Source organism: Oncorhynchus gorbuscha, linkage group LG07 (assembly GCF_021184085.1).
Source record: "Oncorhynchus gorbuscha isolate QuinsamMale2020 ecotype Even-year linkage group LG07, OgorEven_v1.0, whole genome shotgun sequence".
Lineage (NCBI taxonomy): Eukaryota > Metazoa > Chordata > Actinopteri > Salmoniformes > Salmonidae > Oncorhynchus > Oncorhynchus gorbuscha.
This window is the reverse complement of record NC_060179.1, coordinates 22,962,762-22,981,685: the sequence shown is the minus strand read 5'-3', so window position 1 is coordinate 22,981,685 and position 18,924 is coordinate 22,962,762. Positions and strand designations below refer to the sequence as shown.

The following is an 18,924-nucleotide window of genomic DNA, read 5'->3' as shown; positions in this document are numbered from 1 at the left end:
GTAATTTAACATACTGCATCTCAGATTAGAGCGGAGGACATGTGAAGCGGAAAAACCAGGGCCTTAACGGAGAGCACAGAAATTTGTTGCGCCATTCAGATCGCCCTGTACACAAAAATGTCGGTTCGAACCTGTCTTGAACCGCTTAAGTATACCAAAATGCTTTGCAACCCTTGGAGAAAAAAACCCAAACATGTAATTTTTTACAGTCTTTATTTTTTTTCTAATTACAGACTTATGGGTTAAAAATAAAAAAGCTAAACTTTTTTTTTTTAAACCCACTCCTGTTTCCAAAAACCAAACCCCTCCACACAAACCCACCCCCTTAAAATAAAAGCTCCACTCTTTTTAATTAATTAATTTAGCCCCTGTGCCATTGTCCGAAACGGGGCCAGGGCCCTGGTCCCCCCCCACCCCCCACCCCTTCTCTGGTCCCCCACTGCCCCTTCTCTGGTCCCATCTTTCTCACTCTCCCAACTAAAACAGCTGCTGCAATCTTGACATTAACTCGCTCTATAAATATGTGTGGTGGTTGGTTGTGTAGTGTCTGCAAAGTGTGTGGGCCTAGTGTGTGTGTGTGTGTGTGTGTGTGAAAGACAGCTCAACGCTTGTTGTAGTAAATGCCCCCTGCGGTAGCCCTGTGATCGCCCTGGCCCCCTCCCCCCCACACAGAAAGGATGGGGTGAGTGTGCATAGCAGGAGCAGTGAGAGAGAGAGACCCTGCCGAGACATTGGGGGGCGCCGCAGCCACCGGAGCAGGGGTTGTCAGCCTCCACTGGTCCTGAAACCTGAAACGACAAGAAGTGGTCTAATATACAGAGAGAGGAGAGGGGGAGAAAGAAGAGGGACACGGAGAGGAGGTGAAGGACATGGAGATGAGGTGAAGGACAAATGGGAGGAGAAGCAGCACAGAAAGGCAGAGGGGTGCAAGGAGGAGAAAAAAGTACCAGACCCACAAAATAAAGTAAAGTTGGCAGAGCTCTGGCCATGCTTTCTTGGGGTGAATGCCATGGGCTAAAAGGAGATTACATTATTTTTTTTACCCACTGAAAGGCAATCGCTGTCAGATACTGAAAACAAGAGAGCATGGGATGGAACCAAAGGGAGATGGTAACAAAAGTGATGAGTTAAAGGATGGGGCAGGGTAAGTGGCAACTGGTCAGAGAGACAAGGGAATATGAGAACTCCAATACCACAACCTAAAAAATAAACAACATTTTTGCTATTTGAAGTTTCACATGTACGGTACATTAAAAAAAAGCAAAAAAGATAGACTTATCCTCGATGTTTGCTTTTCAAATGTAAGCATTTGGGGGCTGTGACCCTCACACCCAGACAAAGGAGACACATCTGCAGCCTGAGATAACATCTTCTCAAAAGAAATGCCACCAAATCTCCCCAACGGCCATCATATACCTTACCAGGGTGACCGCACCAACTCCGCACACGCACGCTCACACACAATCGCACACTGCGGCCAGTTTGTCTGTCCAGGATATATTTATATATATTTTTTGTCTTTTTTTTGGTCTTTTTTCTTCTCAGGGTTCCTTCCTTTATTGGGGGACTTTTTTCATTCTTTTTTTTGTATGGGGACAAGGAGGTGATAGTAAGGGTGTTTGGGGGTATTAGTAAGGGGAATACCACGATGTTGTTCGCCCTCGGCCCCTGGAAAAGAGAGAGAAAAAGAGGGTGAGTTTCTTGGCTTAAAAAGACAGACACCAATCTTAGGTGTCAAGTGTGTGTATGTGTGCAGGTAGAAAGGGGGCCTGGTGAGATTTCAATCCTTCAGGGAGACTGGGGGTGCATAAAGATTTTAATGTATACCATCTTAATGGCATTGTGCCTTTGATAAGTGTTGAATTACCACAATTTCAATTAAGAATAATTGACCGTACAGAAAGAAGCTGAAATCAGCCTTGTCAACAGTAAATGTGTAATTCTCAAGATTATAAAGGACTATAAAAATAATAGGGGTGTGGGGACAGTGAGGCACTCGCTCTCCCTCTTTCTCTCTCTCTCCTCTTTCTCTCTGTTGAGAGCAGCTCCTGAGGTCGCTGTTGGGAGAGAACCTGAGAACAGCAGCCTCCAACCCACCCCACAAACCCTCCCAACAGAATGACAGACACACTAGAACAGTCCTTCACGTGCTATAGGACAGGCCACATACATACAGCATGCAGACAAAGACTCGACTGACCCATTCTCCTGACAACCTGGACCATCTCAACACAGACACAGCCAGCATCAAAATCAAATCACACATTGCTTTTCCATTCTCACATCACCACCGTCAGACCCAGGCACCCAGTGCCCACAAACACAGGGGTCACACTAAAGCAGAAACCACTGGTTAGAATGCTGAAGTCAAAATCAGGCTGCAGGAATGAACCCTCCATTCCGGAAGTGAAGGCAGTGGGTGTGTAGTTTGATGCACCAATGTGTAGTTAACAATCAAGTTGGTTTTAGCAACAAGACAAAGCACCTGCACTCCCCATAGTGGGCAAACCACTACTGGGTTAGCCCATCTCTGGGTAATATGTATGAGCCCAACCTGGTCTCAGAATTTCGTATTATTCTGTACATAAATTCAAGATGCTCCATTTAGTATGTATTAAATTTGTAGATGTTAATCGCCCATTTCGTATGATGTCATTCGTAACATACAGTACCAGTCGAAAGTTGACACTCATTCCAGGGTTTTTCCTTAAATTGTTTTTCCTTAAATTGTTTACCATTTTCTACATTGTAGAATAATAGTGAAGACATCAAAACTATGAAATAACACATGGAGTAACCAAGAAAGTGTTAAATCAAAATATATTTTACATTTAGGATTCTTAAAAAGTAGCCACCCATTGCCTCGATGACAGCTTTGCACACTCTTGGCATTCTCTCAACCAGCAAACGTATGATATTACAAATTCTAGCTAGTGGCTAACGTTAGCTAGGCTAGCGGTTAAGTTTAGGAGTTAGGTTAAAGGGTTATGGTCAGCTAAAACAGTTAATGTCATGTATAGCTAACATGCTAAGTAGCTAAGTAGTAAGTAGTTGAAAAGTTGCTAATTAGCTCAAATGATCTGTGATGAGATTTGAACTCCCAACCTATGGGTTGCTAGACGTTTGCGATCTATGTATTACGTAACCATATTAAAAATGTAACATATACTAATGCGAGTGTCCCGGTTTTACCTTTACTATATTATGTGTAGTCTATGAGACCAGGCTGAGCGCTCAATGAGTCATCATGGGAACCCCCCTCTCACCTCACACTGAGAGACACAGCAGGACACACACTCCAGGGAGACACACCAGACTCCCAGTGCACAGAGCTTTGATCCACTCCAGGTTTTACATACATAGGGGGTAGGCTTTTGTATGGATTGAAAACAAATACAGATTGCAAGGATGTTGCTTTGGAAAGGTCACAGGCAAAAGACAGCTCTGGAGCAGCTGCACCAGGTTAACAAACAGGATGGATATATTCTATTCCTCTGAACAGTGCACTTGTCTCCTAACAGTGAATCATTAGAACAACATCTAGTTAACTGAGAGGAAAAGTACAGCAGGAAAACTAATACTATAGAAAACACACGCGCCAATTAATGTTTAAGCAACAATGCTAACGTGTCTACCTAGAGAACTTAGAGAAGCCATTCATGGTACACTAAAGACACCCATTTGAATTTAAAACTTACATGGCATCTTAATTGTCCTTAAGGTCGCATCAACATTCTAAAATGGAATCCAACCATTAGCACCGAACAAATGAAAACAAAACCAGGCAAGTCACTCTTTGCCTGTCACCTTTTTAAGTATTAATGACCAGCACTATGGGAGAGATGCTCACTCACAGACAGTATGTATGTATACGTAATGTATGTCCAAGTCGTACAAAGAGCCTGCCACGCATACATGTACAGCCTGGGAGGATCGCACTGCCGTGCACTGAGAGTTTGGCTGCCTCCTCTGAAACGGTTGTAGGTGGTGCATGCAACAAGACCGCTCCACACTGACTGACCCATCTGACTCCCTCCACCAGTCTCGCTTACCTTTCCACTCACCATTACCCCACTCTAAAAGGGAACCTCTCCTCCACTGTGCTCTGGATACACACCTTCACTGATTTTGCTGGAATGTTGTTCAGCAATGCTAGCCAACGCTTCATTCCCCTCCCACTACAGGCAGGATTATAGACGTTCAGTGCCTATAGCAACAGTCTATACCCCCCTTGGATTTCTTCACATTTTATTGTGTTACGAAGTAATATATACATTTGTCAATCTACACAATATACTCTGTCAAAAAGCAAAATTCTAACTTTTTAAAGATGAAATGGACAACACCTTTGGCAGCGATTACAGCTGGGTACATTTGAGTCATTTAGCAGACACTTATCAAGAGTGACTTACAGGAGAAATTATGGTTGTGCCTTGCTCAAGGGCACAGATTATTCACCTAGTCGGCTTGGGGATTCAAACCAGCAACCTTTCAGTTACTTGCCCAACCCTCTTAATCACAAGGCTACCTGGGTGAGTCTCATAAGAGCTTTACTGTAATTGTGCAATATTTACCCATGATTCTTTAAAAATATATATATATATTATTCAAACTCTGTCAAGGATCATGGCTGGCCATAGACTTAAATCAGCTTGAAAGTCTAACTCAGCTACTCAGGAAGAGTCACACTTCTTGGTTAGCAACTCCAGTGTAGATTTTGGCTGTGTGTTGTCGGTTATGGTCATGCTGAAAGGTGAATTCCTCTTGCAGTGTCTGGTGTAAAGCAGACTGAACCATGTTTTCCTCTAGCATTTTGCCTGTGCTTACCTACAAGAGCGGCCTACAATTTAAAAAATTGTAAAAATAAAATTACATCCATAACATTTTAACATGGAAATAGCGGTTTTATCATTCAGCCTATAGTAGCAGCCAATATGTGGTGTTCAATGTAGGCCCACGTTCCATGAGATGTGAAAAAAATAAATACAAAGGCAGGGCTTGATATTACCCTGTCTGCTTATCCACTTATCCTTCAGACAAGGTGACTGAAAATGCGTTGTTTGAGGTAAGAAACCACTTTACAAGGGCTCCAGTGGCGCAGCGGTCTCAGGCACTGCATCTCAGTGCAAGAGGGGTCACTACAGTCCCCGTTTCAAATCTAGGCTGAAATACATCCGGCCGTGATTGGGAGTCCCATAGGGCGGCGCACAATCGGCCCGGGGTAGGCCGTGTTGCAACCAAGAATTTTCTTAACCGACTTGCCTAGTTAAAGAAATAAAATGCATTATTCCCATACCATTATTATAGAGAATCAGACAAACTATGCTACCCTTTGCCTACTTCGCTTGTACAAGACAGTCTCAAAATACAACACTGCCCCTTTAAGAGTTACAAAAAAAGCTAGACCTAACTCGCTTTTCAAAGATGGCTAGAAATGTAAACATTTTGTGCTCTTGTAGGAAGCAACCACTCCCCATTGTTGACTAGAAATGGGCTATAACTGGGATAAAAACCTCACTAACTAGCAAAGGATATGAACAAAACTTGCACAGGTGGCTATATGCAGCGCTTGCTTTGATCTCAAAACAAGCTCAGCAACTCATGACCGCTCATGCTGTAAACACAGTCCAGTTCAAAGTGACAGATCCATATATGGTACTTTGCATATAGGCCTACTGCAGGGCTGGTTATGGCGCACCGGTCTGTGTAGAGTATGGGCCTGCGTCGAGCCTGTCAATGCAATAGAATCCAAATATATATATATAATATATAAATACATATTTTATTTCACCCCAATTTTGGGATATCAAATTGGTAGTGAGTCTTGTCCCGTCTCTGCAACTCCCCTATGGACCCGGGAGAGGTGAAAGTCAAGAGCCATGTGTCCTAAAACACGACCCTGCCAAGCCGCACTGCTTCTTGACACACTGCTCGCTTAATCCGGAAGCCAAGCCCACCAATGTGTCGGAGGAAACATTATCCAGCTTGCAACTGAAGTCAGCTTGCAGGCACCCGGCCCACCACAAGAGTGCGATGGGACAAGTATATCCCGGCCGGCCAAACCCTCTCCTAACCCGGACGACGCTGAGACAATTGTGCACCGCCTCATGGGTCTTCTTGTTACAGCTGGCTGTGACACAGCCTGGGATCGAACCCAGGTCTGTAGTGATGCCTCAAGCACTGCAGTGCCTTAAACCGCAGTGCCATTTGAGAGTTCCTTGCAATAGAATCCTTCGCCAATGCGATCTACCTACAAGAAAATCTCTTGCAGATCGTTTGGCATACTAAGTCTTGCATAGTTTGTTTTGTTTCGGTATGTTAGATTGAAAGTGGCAAATATTAGGGCCTCCCGAGTCTAGCACAATTCCCACAGTAGAGCGAAACGTTGATAGTGTTAAACTCTAAAAAGTTGAGTAGTTCAATGCGCTCAATACTGTAACATGCTGACCATACCGCTCGCGCTGCAAAATAAATGTATACATACATGTTATTCAATCATTGCACCCACACTGCTCAAAAGCTTCTGTATGGGCAGGTGCTAAAATATAATTATGTTCTATTTGTGGCGCTCAGCAAGTCCTGCCTCTCCCATTTCCTCATTGGTTTTTAAGAGCATATACCCACATGGGTGATTGGAAGATGAACTGAAGTCCACATTCAGTTTATCTGTGGTAATGCGCCGTAAAGTTGGTTGCCAACCGCCATATAAAGTTCAAAGAAGAAAAAGAAGCATGAAGGAGGAGAGATTACAAAAAACTCATTGGGTTTACCGTTTATTATGAACTCTCAGAGTAGAGGACCGTGTGCATTTCAGATATAATAAACAACCAAATATTAATATCCCAGGACAAATTAGCTAGTAACAGCAATCCAGCTAGCTACATTTCCATAAATGTTTAATGCTTTTCGACCTGTCCCCAAGTTTGTTTTTGATATTTCAACCTGCGTGTCCTGATCACTTCTGGTGTGGCGGGACAAAATAAACATGCGGAGGTGCATGCGGTTTGGTCAGCATATAAGTCGCTCTTGATAAGCGCATTTGCTAAATGACTAAAATGTAAACATTTTAAAATGTTTGTAAAAATCCTGTTTAGCACCCTCAGGTGCTACAAATTTTTATTCTGCAACAACTATATTTTTGTCCTTTAATTTTTATTCCTTTGTAAAAGTGTAGAACTTTATTTTCACTGACATTATGGAGTATTGTGTAGATCAATTAAATTTTTATTAAATCTATTTTAATCCCACTTTGTAACACAACAAAATGTGAAAGACTGGTGTAGACTTTCTATAGACACTGTACCTTCAACGATTCTCTACACACCCCGTTTCAACCACCAGCCCATAGACACCTGATGGCCCCACTGAGTCTAGGGCAGGAGCATGTTTAGAATTGAGCATACTCTCTCCTCAGTACTCTCTTCACTGCACATTCTGAAGCCAGGTCAGAAAACCATCACTAGCACCTGCCCCTTCAGTGTTTGCGTTACCAAATTACTTACACCAAGTCGGTGCTTTAAGAACTGCAAACAGTGTGTGTGTGTGTGGGGGGGGGGGTTTGGCTTCAAGCTTTACAGTGTCTTCACTGCCCACCATCTCCCGCTCTGCTCATCCTCACTTCCTCCATAATCTCACTAATTCTACCGCCTTTCAACTCACTCTCCCTCACTTTTCCATACTCTTCCACTCCCCCAGGTAATGGCCAGCTGTCTCTCAGTCTCAGGGTATGAGTGTTTCCGGGGTGCTCACCTGAAGGCCCGTCCTCTGCCCCTGGGCGGTGTGTAGCCACTGTAGTAACGTGCGCGCGACGGGTTAAAGTTCCCTCCTCGTGAGCGGAAGCGGGCCCGAGGAAACCCGCGGTCTGTGGTGCTGATACCTGGCCTGTTTGTTCTCTTCACACCCACCTGGCAGGATCAAGACAGGAGAAACCGGAAACCACAGGTTAGACAATAGCACAGGGGCCTCAGAGTTCAGAAGGGTACAGGGGTCAGTCCCATTTAACACCCAGTTAACGTAGGAAATGGAACTGAAATTCAGTTCATACAGAAATTGCTCAGAATTGAGATTTTCCCCATTTCTTTACTTAATTTGAAACGGAATTGACCGTGACAGTAGCTAGGTTTCCATCCAAATGGCGACAGATTTTCATACAAATATTCTAAAATCTGCATAAAAACCATAAACGCAAATCAGAGATTTGTTTCATCAAACTGACTTCCTGCGGACAAAAAAAGTATGTGCGTGATGATGTCGTACAAAGGCACATCAAACTCCTCACCATGCACTTTCAACCACCATGGGAAGTTCATAACTTAATTCATCTATAACCTAATAAACTGTAGTCATAGTGGGAGGACCACACAGCATATCGCGTGGTTATTATATCAATATTTGCACATACATATCTGTAGTTGCCATGGCAGGCATGACTTTTTCCCCAACATGAACTTTACTCACATACAAAAAGGTTGAATGGAAACCTGGTTTATGAAACAGTGTTGCGTCCTCACCTTAATCTGCCTTCCTCTGAACAGAGACTCGTCCAATGCCATGGCCGTCCTCACAGACTCCTTGTCTGAAAACTCGATATAGGCAAACCTGCAACAGCAGCAGAAATATAAGAATGTCATGAAGCACTAAAATCAGAGCACAAATCACTGAACAATCATGGACACCTCTTTTCAATAATTCCCTAATGATGACAAAAACATGTGATGAGCAACAGTTTAGCAACCTGATCATCATCATCATCCTAACTGGTTTCTCATACACAAATACAAGCTTTCTGATAGTTTTCAAAAAAATGCAGATATGCATATGCATCCCCCCAACACCACTCTCTGAAGGTCTAACCAAGCAAGCACCTACAGACAGTCTATGAGCAATGTGACAAAATAATGGGTCCGCTGAACACAGATCTGTAACCTTACAAGCTGAAATTCCCAACTGTATCTATTCAATAATGGATCCATGCGAATCAGTGCCACACAAATAAATATTTTTAAGCTTCATTTAAACAGGAAGATCCCATTGAGGTAAAGACATGCATGTACAAAATCATACAAATTCAAAACATGACGATCAGACGTGTGAGTATGTAGATGATCTTGAGGCTGAAAGTCTTAACTCTAGATCACACTGCTCTAGATGACTAGGACAATGTATTTACTTAACTGTGAATAAAGATGCACTAATTCCCTAACCCGCACATGGAATGTCGGCAATTACCCTCTGGGATGCCGAGAAGGTATAGCTGGTAAAATGGTGTCTACGCAATCTTTAGGGTAGAGGCTGTAGACGTCTTATTTACTCTAGATGACTGATAGAAGAACGCTGCATAGTGTACTCACAGGTCTGCAAGTGAAAGAGCACTACTGCAAATTGAGGGAATGAGGGTGTAGGCATTTACCCTTTGGGATGCCCTGTGAACTTGTCACACAGGATGGTGACTCTGTTGACAGAGCCACAACCGTGAAAGTGTGCTTCTAGCTCCTCCGCCGTGGCGCCGTAATCAACCTGTCCACAGAGAGGGAGAACAGTGAGATACCGCTGACAATGGCTAGTCAATTCCGCAATACAGAATTAACTCAGTGCCAAACTCCAAATTGAGGGTTTTGCATTCAAAGTAGTGTGAAATCGTGCATGATGTCAATTTGAAACTCTGCTACACTCATCATATGATAGAATCATCTTGAACACCTAACCAGGTGAATTCCACATACACCCAAAATAGAAACACCATCTGAGGTTAAGGAGGGGGTGAAGCCTTACATTTCCAACATAGATAGATCTTGCGTCAGCTTCCATTTTCTCCTCGATGGACATGATGACGGGACCGGCTAGAGAGCAAAATTGAGACAAATTTATATACACTACCGTTCAAAAGTTTGGGGTCACTTAGAAGTGTCCTTGTTTTCCATGAAAACATACATGAAACGAGGTGCAAAATTAATAGGAAATAGTCAAGACAAGGTTATAAATAATGATTTTGAATTGAAATAATTGTGTCCTTCAAACTTTGCTTTCGTCAAAGAATCCTCCGTTTGCAGCAATTACAGCCATGCAGACTTTTGGCATTCTAGTTATCAATTTGTTGAGGTAATCTGAAGAGATTTCAACCCATACTTCCTGAAGCACCTCCCACAAGTTGGATTGGCTTGATGGACACTTCTTACATACCATACGGTCAATCTGCTCCCACAACAGCTCAATAGGGCTGAGATTATAGATAGCTGGTATTCTGACTGCTTCTTCCCTAGTTTGGAGCTGTGCTTTGGGTCATTGTCCTGTCGTAGGAGGAAATTGTCTCCAATTAAGCTGCGTCCACAGGGTATGGCGTTGCAAAATGGAGCGATAGCCTTCCTTCTTCAAGACCTCTTTTATCCTGTATCACCACCAAAGCACCCCCAGACCATCAAATTGCCTCCACCATGCTTGACAGATGGTGTCAAGCACTCCCCCAGCATCTTTTCAATGTCTCACGAATGTTCTTTGTGATCCGAACACCTCAAACTTACATTTGTCTGTCCATAACACTTGGTTTCCAATCTTCCTCTGTCCAGTATCTGTGTTATTTTACCCATCTTAAGCTTTTATTTTCATTGCCAGCATCCCAGTGTCTCCTCCTCACTGTTGACGTTGAAACTGTTGTTTTGCGGGTACTACTTAATGAAGCTGCCAGTTGAGTACTTGTGAGGCACCTGTTTCTCAAACTACACACTAATGTACTTGTCCTCTTGCTTAGTTGTGCACCGGGGCCTCCCACTCCTCTTTCTATTCTGGTTAGAGACAGTTTGCGCTGTTCTGTGAAGGTAGTAGTACACAGCATTGTACGAGATGTTCAGTTTCTTGGCAATTTCTTGTATGGAATGGCCTTAATTTCTCAGAACAATAGAATGACGAGTTTCAGAAGAAATGTCTTTGTTTCTGGCCATTTTGAGCCTGTAATTGAACCCACAAATGCTGATGCTCCAGATGCAATAAAACTGGCCTTTTTGTTTCTTTAAATCAGCACAACAGTTTTCAGCTGTGCGTAACATAATTGCAAAAGTGTTTTCCAATAATCAATTAGCCTTTTAAAATGATTAACGTGGATGAGCTAACACAACCATGCCATTGGAACACAGGCGTGATGGTTACTGATAATGGGCCTCTGTACGCCCATGTAGATTTATCTTTTTATTTTATTTATTTTTTTATAGCTTCAATAGTCATTTACAACATCTACACTGTATTTCTGATCAATGTGATTATTTTAATGGGATTTTGTGTGTGCTTTTCTTTCAAAAACAAGGACATTTCTAAGTGACCCCAAACTTTTGAACGGTAGTGTATATTTGGAAGGGTTTGATATTAATTAATCTCCGTCTTGTAGCTGCTCTGGAAACTTCTGTGAAATACAAAAATCAGTCGGTCTTCTCAAACAGTAATTTTTGGGAGACATGTTCCAAGGCACCTTATCACTCTTTCTTCCCAAATAAACTCACCTGGTGGAGGGCTAAGATTCATCTGTTTCTCCACCTCGTTCTGTAACTCCTTCAGCTTTTCTGCTTCCTCCTCCATCTCTCGCACCCGAGCTTTGATCGCCTCCAGCTCCTGAAAATAAATAAATCAATACATCAATACTCATCAATTGCAACACACACCACACTAGTCAGCAGGCTTGACAGACATCATGGGAACAAAACAAATGTACAGAATAAATTATTTCATCGTATTCATCCATGCCGTGCAAGTGCGTGACACACTTGGCAGTTCAGTAGCCTAAGATGACCCTGTTCCTGCACTAGCTGCTGAGTGGAACAGGCTAGCAGCACATGACCATTGGCCCGGGGGCCTTTGTATCAGGCTTCACCATTCATTTCACAGACTGCTCACTCAGCAAGAATCCCCACCGCCCCAGTGATGGCCAATAAGACAGTGGTACCATACATCCTGTTGGGTGGGATCCCTTATTGGGTTTAGGCCTCCTTGACATTGCTGCATTGCAGCGCAGTGAGAGTTGCTCCAAATCCATCCTGGACTACTGACACAATTTGCATTGCAGGTTAATCCATGCCAGGTCTTGGGGATGTCTAGCATGGCCCCATTGATCATAACAACCAATAGACAAATTCAAAAGCTTCGACTGGCTTCAAGAGGAAACAGTGAAATTCCTGGAAACTACATGGCTTATTTGATTCGGTGATGACTGGCTGCATTTTGTCGCATATTTAGTGTAGTCTCTTCCCTCCTGAAAATATCGAAGGATGCAAGCCCAGCCCTAAAAAATACCGCACCCCCAGTCTCGCGCTTACATAATTGCTTTCGAACACATTCATGCCAAAGACTACTATCACATGCATATACAAATCAGAAACATTGTAGATAACATAAATGCAAGCCAACAGCTTTAATGTGAGTATTGTCAAACCGCATCTTTGCACACTACCACAGTAATATCCATTACCCACTAATTTATCAAGACAATACCTACTTATAGTCAAAATTACATGTTTAAAAATGCTTGCGTTTCGCAAGTCATTCAATGACTGGGAGAATAAACATTGCGTGTCAGGTGCATGTCTGAAACATCCCAATTATTAGCAAGCCAACTAGCATTATCTCGTCCGCTCCCTCCCACTAACGTTATATCCAGCCCAAATATCCATAAATTCCTACTACAACAGAGCAAGTGCAGCATACTTTTCTGCTAGCATTTTAGCTATATAACAGATGCATAGTAAGTCGCTCTGGATAAGAGCGTCTGCTAAATGACTTAAATGTAATGTAAATGTAAAACATTAAAGCGTTTTTACTAGTCATCACTTCAATTTTCACGGAATTGACCATCATGTTCCGTATGCGCATCAGCGCTTCCATTACAGCAGCCGTCAGCGTATGAGAAAAGAAAGGAGGCGTGTTTACCGTGAGCTCTCGCAGTGTCTGCGGATGGACTCGCAATCCGGCGGCTAATGGTGGCCTGTCCTACCCTCGCCCCTGTCTACATCTCCGTATTGCATTTTTGCGACGAATATTTTTTCTCCACTAGGTCGACAGCACTGGCGCAGAGAAACTACCAACGCTGCTGCGCCAACATGGCCGCCAAAATCACGCATGTCACCACACATTTCTACTGAGCCTCAATGTCGGATATCAACCAATATATTTTTTAAAAGACCACCGGGAATAAAAAATAAAGCTGATTGCAGCTTAAAATAACGCGTTACACCTGCAATCTCTATCGTACAATACACATGTATTGTCTCAACTTGAGTGAGAGTTTGGGCATAAACTATGCCCTTCACTTACCGGGTCCTCGATCGCGGCCTCTCCCTCCTCTAATCCAGGTTCCTCATCGCCAACACCAGGGTCTTCTAGTTCTGGGTGCCCTGGGTCTGAGTCCAGCAGGGATTCTTCAGTCATCCCTGAGTCCATTCCGTTACCGAACTCCGCCATCTCCCAATTCCGGTTTATCCGACGCGCCTCGTGGCTTAAACCAACGTTACAGGCCCCTACTCACACAGCGGGAGAGTGAGTGGGGCGAAAGAAAAAAAACGGCGGAAACCGCCGCTTAGGAAAGTTAAAACGTGAAATAAAAGGCCAGCTTCGACTCTAGTCACTGTCCGAACGGGTTCCAACTACAATTGCAAAGGCTACTTCAGTTGTGTGTGTATCAAAGTTTCAGTGGAGAGCCTAACGTTACAGTTTATTTACATTAAGAAATATACATAACCTAAAAGATTCTCTTCGCGAGTGCTGTGTCCTCAGTTCAGAAATGGAAGTCGGGGGTGGAGTTACGTACTGCGGGCGTAAACTTGCAATCTTATTACCCAATTAAGCATTGTAGACACACCTTCTACCGTTTTTCCTTGTCGTCTATTGGATATATTTCAGCACATTTATGCATTCTTACCAATTTCGCTTTTACACTTCAAACTCTGATTCGATTAGAAGTATGTCAATCACAAAGCCCACCCATTTCGTCTTTCGACCGATGACTGAATTGTCATTAATTCTCTGCTCCTCCACAAGCACAGATAGAACAAATGAGACAGATATTTCACCGGATGTATAAATGTGAAGCATCCGCTTGGCATTTGCAAAAACCACCAAATCTGTTTTTGAGAGAAAGCCCAGTGCCCAGCAACGGGAACGATGGAACATTCTGCAAAATTTCTCATCGATTAAACGTTTGATCTCATTACAGTTGTCTGTTCCCAAAACTAGAATATGTTATGAACAGAGTGGACTAAGTCTTGTACACTTTACCTTTTGCGAATATTTGTTTTTAAACCACGTTAATTTGTAAGGAGTGCAATGGCGAATTGAGTTATTGCACACGCGCACTAACAGAGTAGGTGTTCCCTAACGGAAATAAACCGACGCATGCAAGAACGGGCCAATAGGCTCTCGTTTGCTCGTGCTTGGCTCTTCCCACCTCCTTGCTTGTTCTGCCCACTGTGACTAATTCTTTCCCATTGGAAATGACAGGCTGTGGTCTATCTTGGTTTAGTTATATAAATATTTGCTGCTAGCGTGACACCTTCGAGTCAGGTGAATCCACCTCAATCAATTACATATATTTGGCAGCAATGCACACTTTCAATATTAAAATAATAAAAAAGAAAAAAATTCCCAGAAATGATGGGGAATGTTACTGCAAGAAAAGTCTAGTGAGAGAAAGTGTTGTGAATAAAGTACATAGCTAAATGTTTACCATGTAATTTATACATGGTAATTTAAACTACCAGATCAGGTTGGGTTACAGATTAGGTTGTAATCTTGAAAATAAATGGCTGGATGTGTAATAACTGTACATATCTAACTGCAGACAACCAATGTATATTGAGAGCTCCTCACAGGCGCAGTAGAACTATCATCAGCTTATGCTACTGCGTCCATGTGCCCAGGCTCCATAGGCCTATCCAAATGAGCTATCACAAAAGCCCTATAGGTATCTCACCTCTGCCACCAGTGTAGCCGACTGATGTACACATAAGTATTGGGTGCTATCGTACTATCCTGCGGTCCAGAGACGAGAGCTCTACCATCCACACCAACAGCCCAGGGGCCTCATTTATCAATCATGCGTAGGCACAAATCTGTGAGTAAACCAAATGTGAGATTGATCAATATGAACGGTTGCTTGTGTGTGCATAAATGTACGCACAGCCATGACCATGTGTATGCACAGTGCCAAGTGGTGAAACTGCTTGTCAAACGTAGAATTGGGAAAAGGTGTTGAAAATGTGTGAAATTGTGAGAGTAGGCCTAATAATTAAATCATTTTTTAATTTGTGAACTCATGCATCATACTGTATCTTAACAGATAATTTGACCCCCATCAGTACATTTGTTAAGATAATAATCCATATAAAGTATTTTGTTCAATTAGAGAAGGTATTCCCAAACTGGGGTTTGCGTAACCACAGGGGTACGAGCAATGCCGTCGGGGGGTACGCCAAATAAAAATGTGATTCAGATTTTTTAAATAAAAATAAAACTTTTTTTGTTGTTGTTTTTTTCACATTTTCAAACGGTATATTTATATTTTCCAACAGGGTTATCCATTTGAGTGAGTTTTTTTCTCTGGCCTGAATAGCCTTGTTTCACTGCCAAAAATCAAATTAAACCATCTAGTGTTCAGCAAATAGCAACACAATGTCAAATACAGGTAGCCTAGTCAAATAATTAACATCCAATCACATTAACCATTTCTCTCTCGCGGGAATTCCACTAAAATGCTCTAATATTGATAAATGGTTAAAAGAAGTAAGGCTCGCGTCCATAGAGACATATACCAGCTCTACTGATAGTACTGCTACTACCAGCAGTACTACACCTGCACCTGTCGATGACACAAGTTCTTCTGCTTCCAGGAACACATCCAATGCTAGCATCAGTAATTCTACATTTGTTGTTAGCCCAGCTAGCATGAAAGTTGTGAATCTGATGCAGCCGAAGAGCTACTGCCCCCTTACCCGTGAAAGCACCGAACAACAGGCAGGGGCGTTGGACCATCGAAGAGGCGCAAATATGATGAGAACTACATTGATTTGGGGTTCACTTATATTGGGAGTAGTGCCTTTCCCCAGTGACAGTGTGTTTTATGTGCAAAAGTATTATCTCACAACTCGATGAAACCTTCACTCTTGCGCAGACATTTAGAAACAAAACATGCCAATTTGAAAAATAAGCCACGGGAGTTTTTTGAGTGAGAATTAAGATGACATTCAAGTCATAAGACATGTATAAAAGCAACAGATACCATTAGTAAGAAGGGGCTAGAAGTGTCTTATATGGTGAGCTACCGAGTGGCTAGGACAGGCAAGCCCCATACTATTGTGGAGGACTTAATTCTTCCTGCTGCCGCGGATATGGCTCGGACAATGCTGGGGGAAAAGGACAAAAAAACTATACAGACAATGCTTTCATCAAACTACACTGTTTCACGATGCATCAGTGACAAGGCAGGAGATGTTTCAAAACAATTACTGCTTCAAATACAAGCCAGTGAATTCTATGCGTTACAGCTGGATGAGTCAACAGGCGTGGCGGGCCTGGCACAGCTCCTGATATACTGTATGTCTGTTACATTTATGGGGGGTAAATTAAGGAAGACATCCTCTTCTGCAAACCACTGGAGATGATATTTTTAAAGTACTGGACAGCTTTGTGACATAAAGTGGACTTTGGTGGTCAAGATGTGTTTGTATCTGCACTGATGGCTCAAAAGCCATGACAGGGAGACATAGTGGAGTGGTAACGCGCATGCAAATGGTACACTGCAGCATCCACCAAGAGGCTCTTGCTGCCAAGGGAATGGCTGACAGCTTGAAAGATGTTTTGGACACCACAGTGAAAATTGTTAACTTTGTTAAAGCAAGGCCCCTGAACTCTCGTGTATTTTATGCATTGTGCAATGATAGGTGCAGCGAACATATAACACTTTTACAGCATACAGAAGTGCGCTGGTTATCAAGGGGCAAAGCATTGACACTTTTTAAAACATTTTTTTATGGAGAGACAAGCTTAAAGGTTTCTTTACTGACCATAATTTTCACTTTTCTGACCGCTTGCATGATGACGAGTTTCTCACACGACTGGCTTATCTGGGTGATGTTTTTTCTCGCCTGAATGATCTGAATCTAGGATTACAGGCACTCTCCACAACTATATTCAATGTGCGGGACAAAATTGAGGCTATGATTAAGAAATTGGAGCTCTTCTCTGTCTGCATTAACAAGGACAACACACAGGTATGTCCATCATTGTATGTGCAAATGAATTTAAACTTACAGACAATGTCAAATGTGATATAGCAAAGCACCTGAGTGAGCTGGGTGCGCAATGTATTTCCCGAAACAAACAACTGGATTCGTTATCCCTTTCATGCCCTGCCTCCAGTCTATTTACCGATATCTGAACAAGAGAACCTCATCGAAATTGCAACAAGTGGTTCTGTGAAAATGTAATCAGAAGCCACTGCCAGATTTCTGGATAGGGCTAGGGCTGTGCTCAGAGTATCCTGCCTTGGCAAATCGAGCTGTTAAGACACTGATGCCCTTTGCAACCATATACCTATGTGAGAGTGGATTCTCAGCCCTCACTAGCATGAAATCTAAATACAGGCACAGATTGTGTGGAAAATGATTTAAGACAGATTATCTCCAATACAACCCAACATTGCAGAGTTATGTGCATCCTTTCAAGCACACCCTTCTCATTAACCTGTGGTGAGTTATTCACAATTTTCGATGAACAATTAAGGTTTTATATAAAAAGATGGTTAAATAAAAGAGCAAAATTATTGATTATTATTCTTTGTGCCCTGGTCCTATAAGAGCTCTTTGTCACTTCCCACGAGCCGGGTTGTAACAAAAACTCATTATTATGTTTAATAAATGTATCGTATGTGGCAGGCTTACAATGATGGCAACAACAAACAAAAAACATTTGAGAGTGCGCTGACCCTGGTGCTAGAGGGGGTAAGCAGCTGGAGGTTGAATGTTTGAAGGGGTTATGGAACTATAACAAGTTTGGGAACACTGAATTAGAGGCATGTGTGAAAGTGAAACCATTGTTGAAATAATTTTTTTTTAAAGACTGAGATCATGGGAAATTGAATGCGAGATGGCTGATCTTGCTCTCTTGGAAGATTTGGCACACGCTACTTTTAGTAGAGAGCGCGTTTTGGAGACAGGTTTTTTGTGCATTACAGATTGGCTCATCAAATATCGTTTCCCAAAACCAATCTTATAAGATCTTTGCGAAGATTTAAGACCTGCTATAGACATGCCATTCCGGTGCACATCAAAGTGCTATCCAGTGGTGGAAAAAGTACCCAATTGTCATACTTGAGTAAAAGTAAAGATAACTTACTAGAAAATTACTCACGTAAAAGTGAGTCACCCATTAAAAGTATTTGGTTTAAAATGTACTTAAGTATCAAAAGTAAATGTAATCGCTAAAATATACTTAAGTACCAAAAGTAAAAGTACATGTATAAACATTTAATAAAATTCCTTATATTAAGCAAACCAGACGGCACGCTGATAGCCAGGGGCACACTTCAAAACTCAGAGGTCATTTACAAACGAAGCATTTGTGTTTAGTGAGTCTGCCAAACCAAAACCAGTAAGGATGACCAGGGATGATCTCTTGATAAGTGTGTGAATTAGACCATTTTCTTGTCCTGCTAAGCATAAAAAAAATGTATCTAGTACTTTTGGGAGTCAGGGAAAATGTAAGTAAAAAGTACATTATTGTCATTACGAATGTAGTGAAGTGAAAGTAAAAGTTGTAAAGTAGTAAAGTAAAGTAGTAAAGTAAAGAACAGATTCCCATCTAAAACTACTTAGTACTTTAAAGTATTTTTACACCTCTGGTGCTATCCATCCAAGGGTTTTTGGCAACGACACTTTTCAGCGTGAGGTGAAAAAC

At 42.3% G+C, this 18,924-nt stretch overlaps 1 protein-coding gene across 2 annotated transcripts; it reads right to left on the bottom strand.

The window, feature by feature from the left end:
* Positions 1-196: 196 nt before the first annotated feature.
* Positions 197-13,784, bottom strand: LOC124039659 (polyadenylate-binding protein 2-B-like). Of its 2 annotated transcripts, XM_046355859.1 has the most exons (8): positions 13,570-13,784; positions 13,291-13,538; positions 11,487-11,595; positions 9,772-9,839; positions 9,410-9,516; positions 8,511-8,598; positions 7,750-7,904; positions 197-788 (listed from the first exon to the last, which is right to left on the bottom strand). In XM_046355859.1, the coding sequence occupies exons 2-8, from the start codon at positions 13,435-13,437 to the stop codon at positions 602-604; spliced, it is 861 nt and encodes a 286-aa protein (XP_046211815.1). In that variant the 5' UTR covers positions 13,438-13,538; positions 13,570-13,784; the 3' UTR covers positions 197-601. The 2 variants fall into 2 exon arrangements, with proteins under 2 accessions (XP_046211815.1, XP_046211816.1); XM_046355860.1 differs by having other exon boundaries at positions 197-1,668; positions 13,291-13,782.
* Between the last annotated feature and the right edge of the window lie 5,140 nt (positions 13,785-18,924).

Excerpts from the sequence above, each read along its gene's own strand:
- LOC124039659 (XM_046355859.1), bottom strand. The coding sequence starts at position 13,437 with ATGGCGGAGTTCGGTAACGGAATGGACTCAGGGATGACTGAAGAATCC. Across the intron at positions 8,599-9,409 it reads TTCACAGGGCATCCCAAAGG|GTTTGCCTATATCGAGTTTT; the intron begins GTAAATGCCTAC and ends CTGCTGTTGCAG. Across the intron at positions 7,905-8,510 it reads TCAGAGGAAGGCAGATTAAG|GTGGGTGTGAAGAGAACAAA; the intron begins GTGAGGACGCAA and ends TGATCCTGCCAG.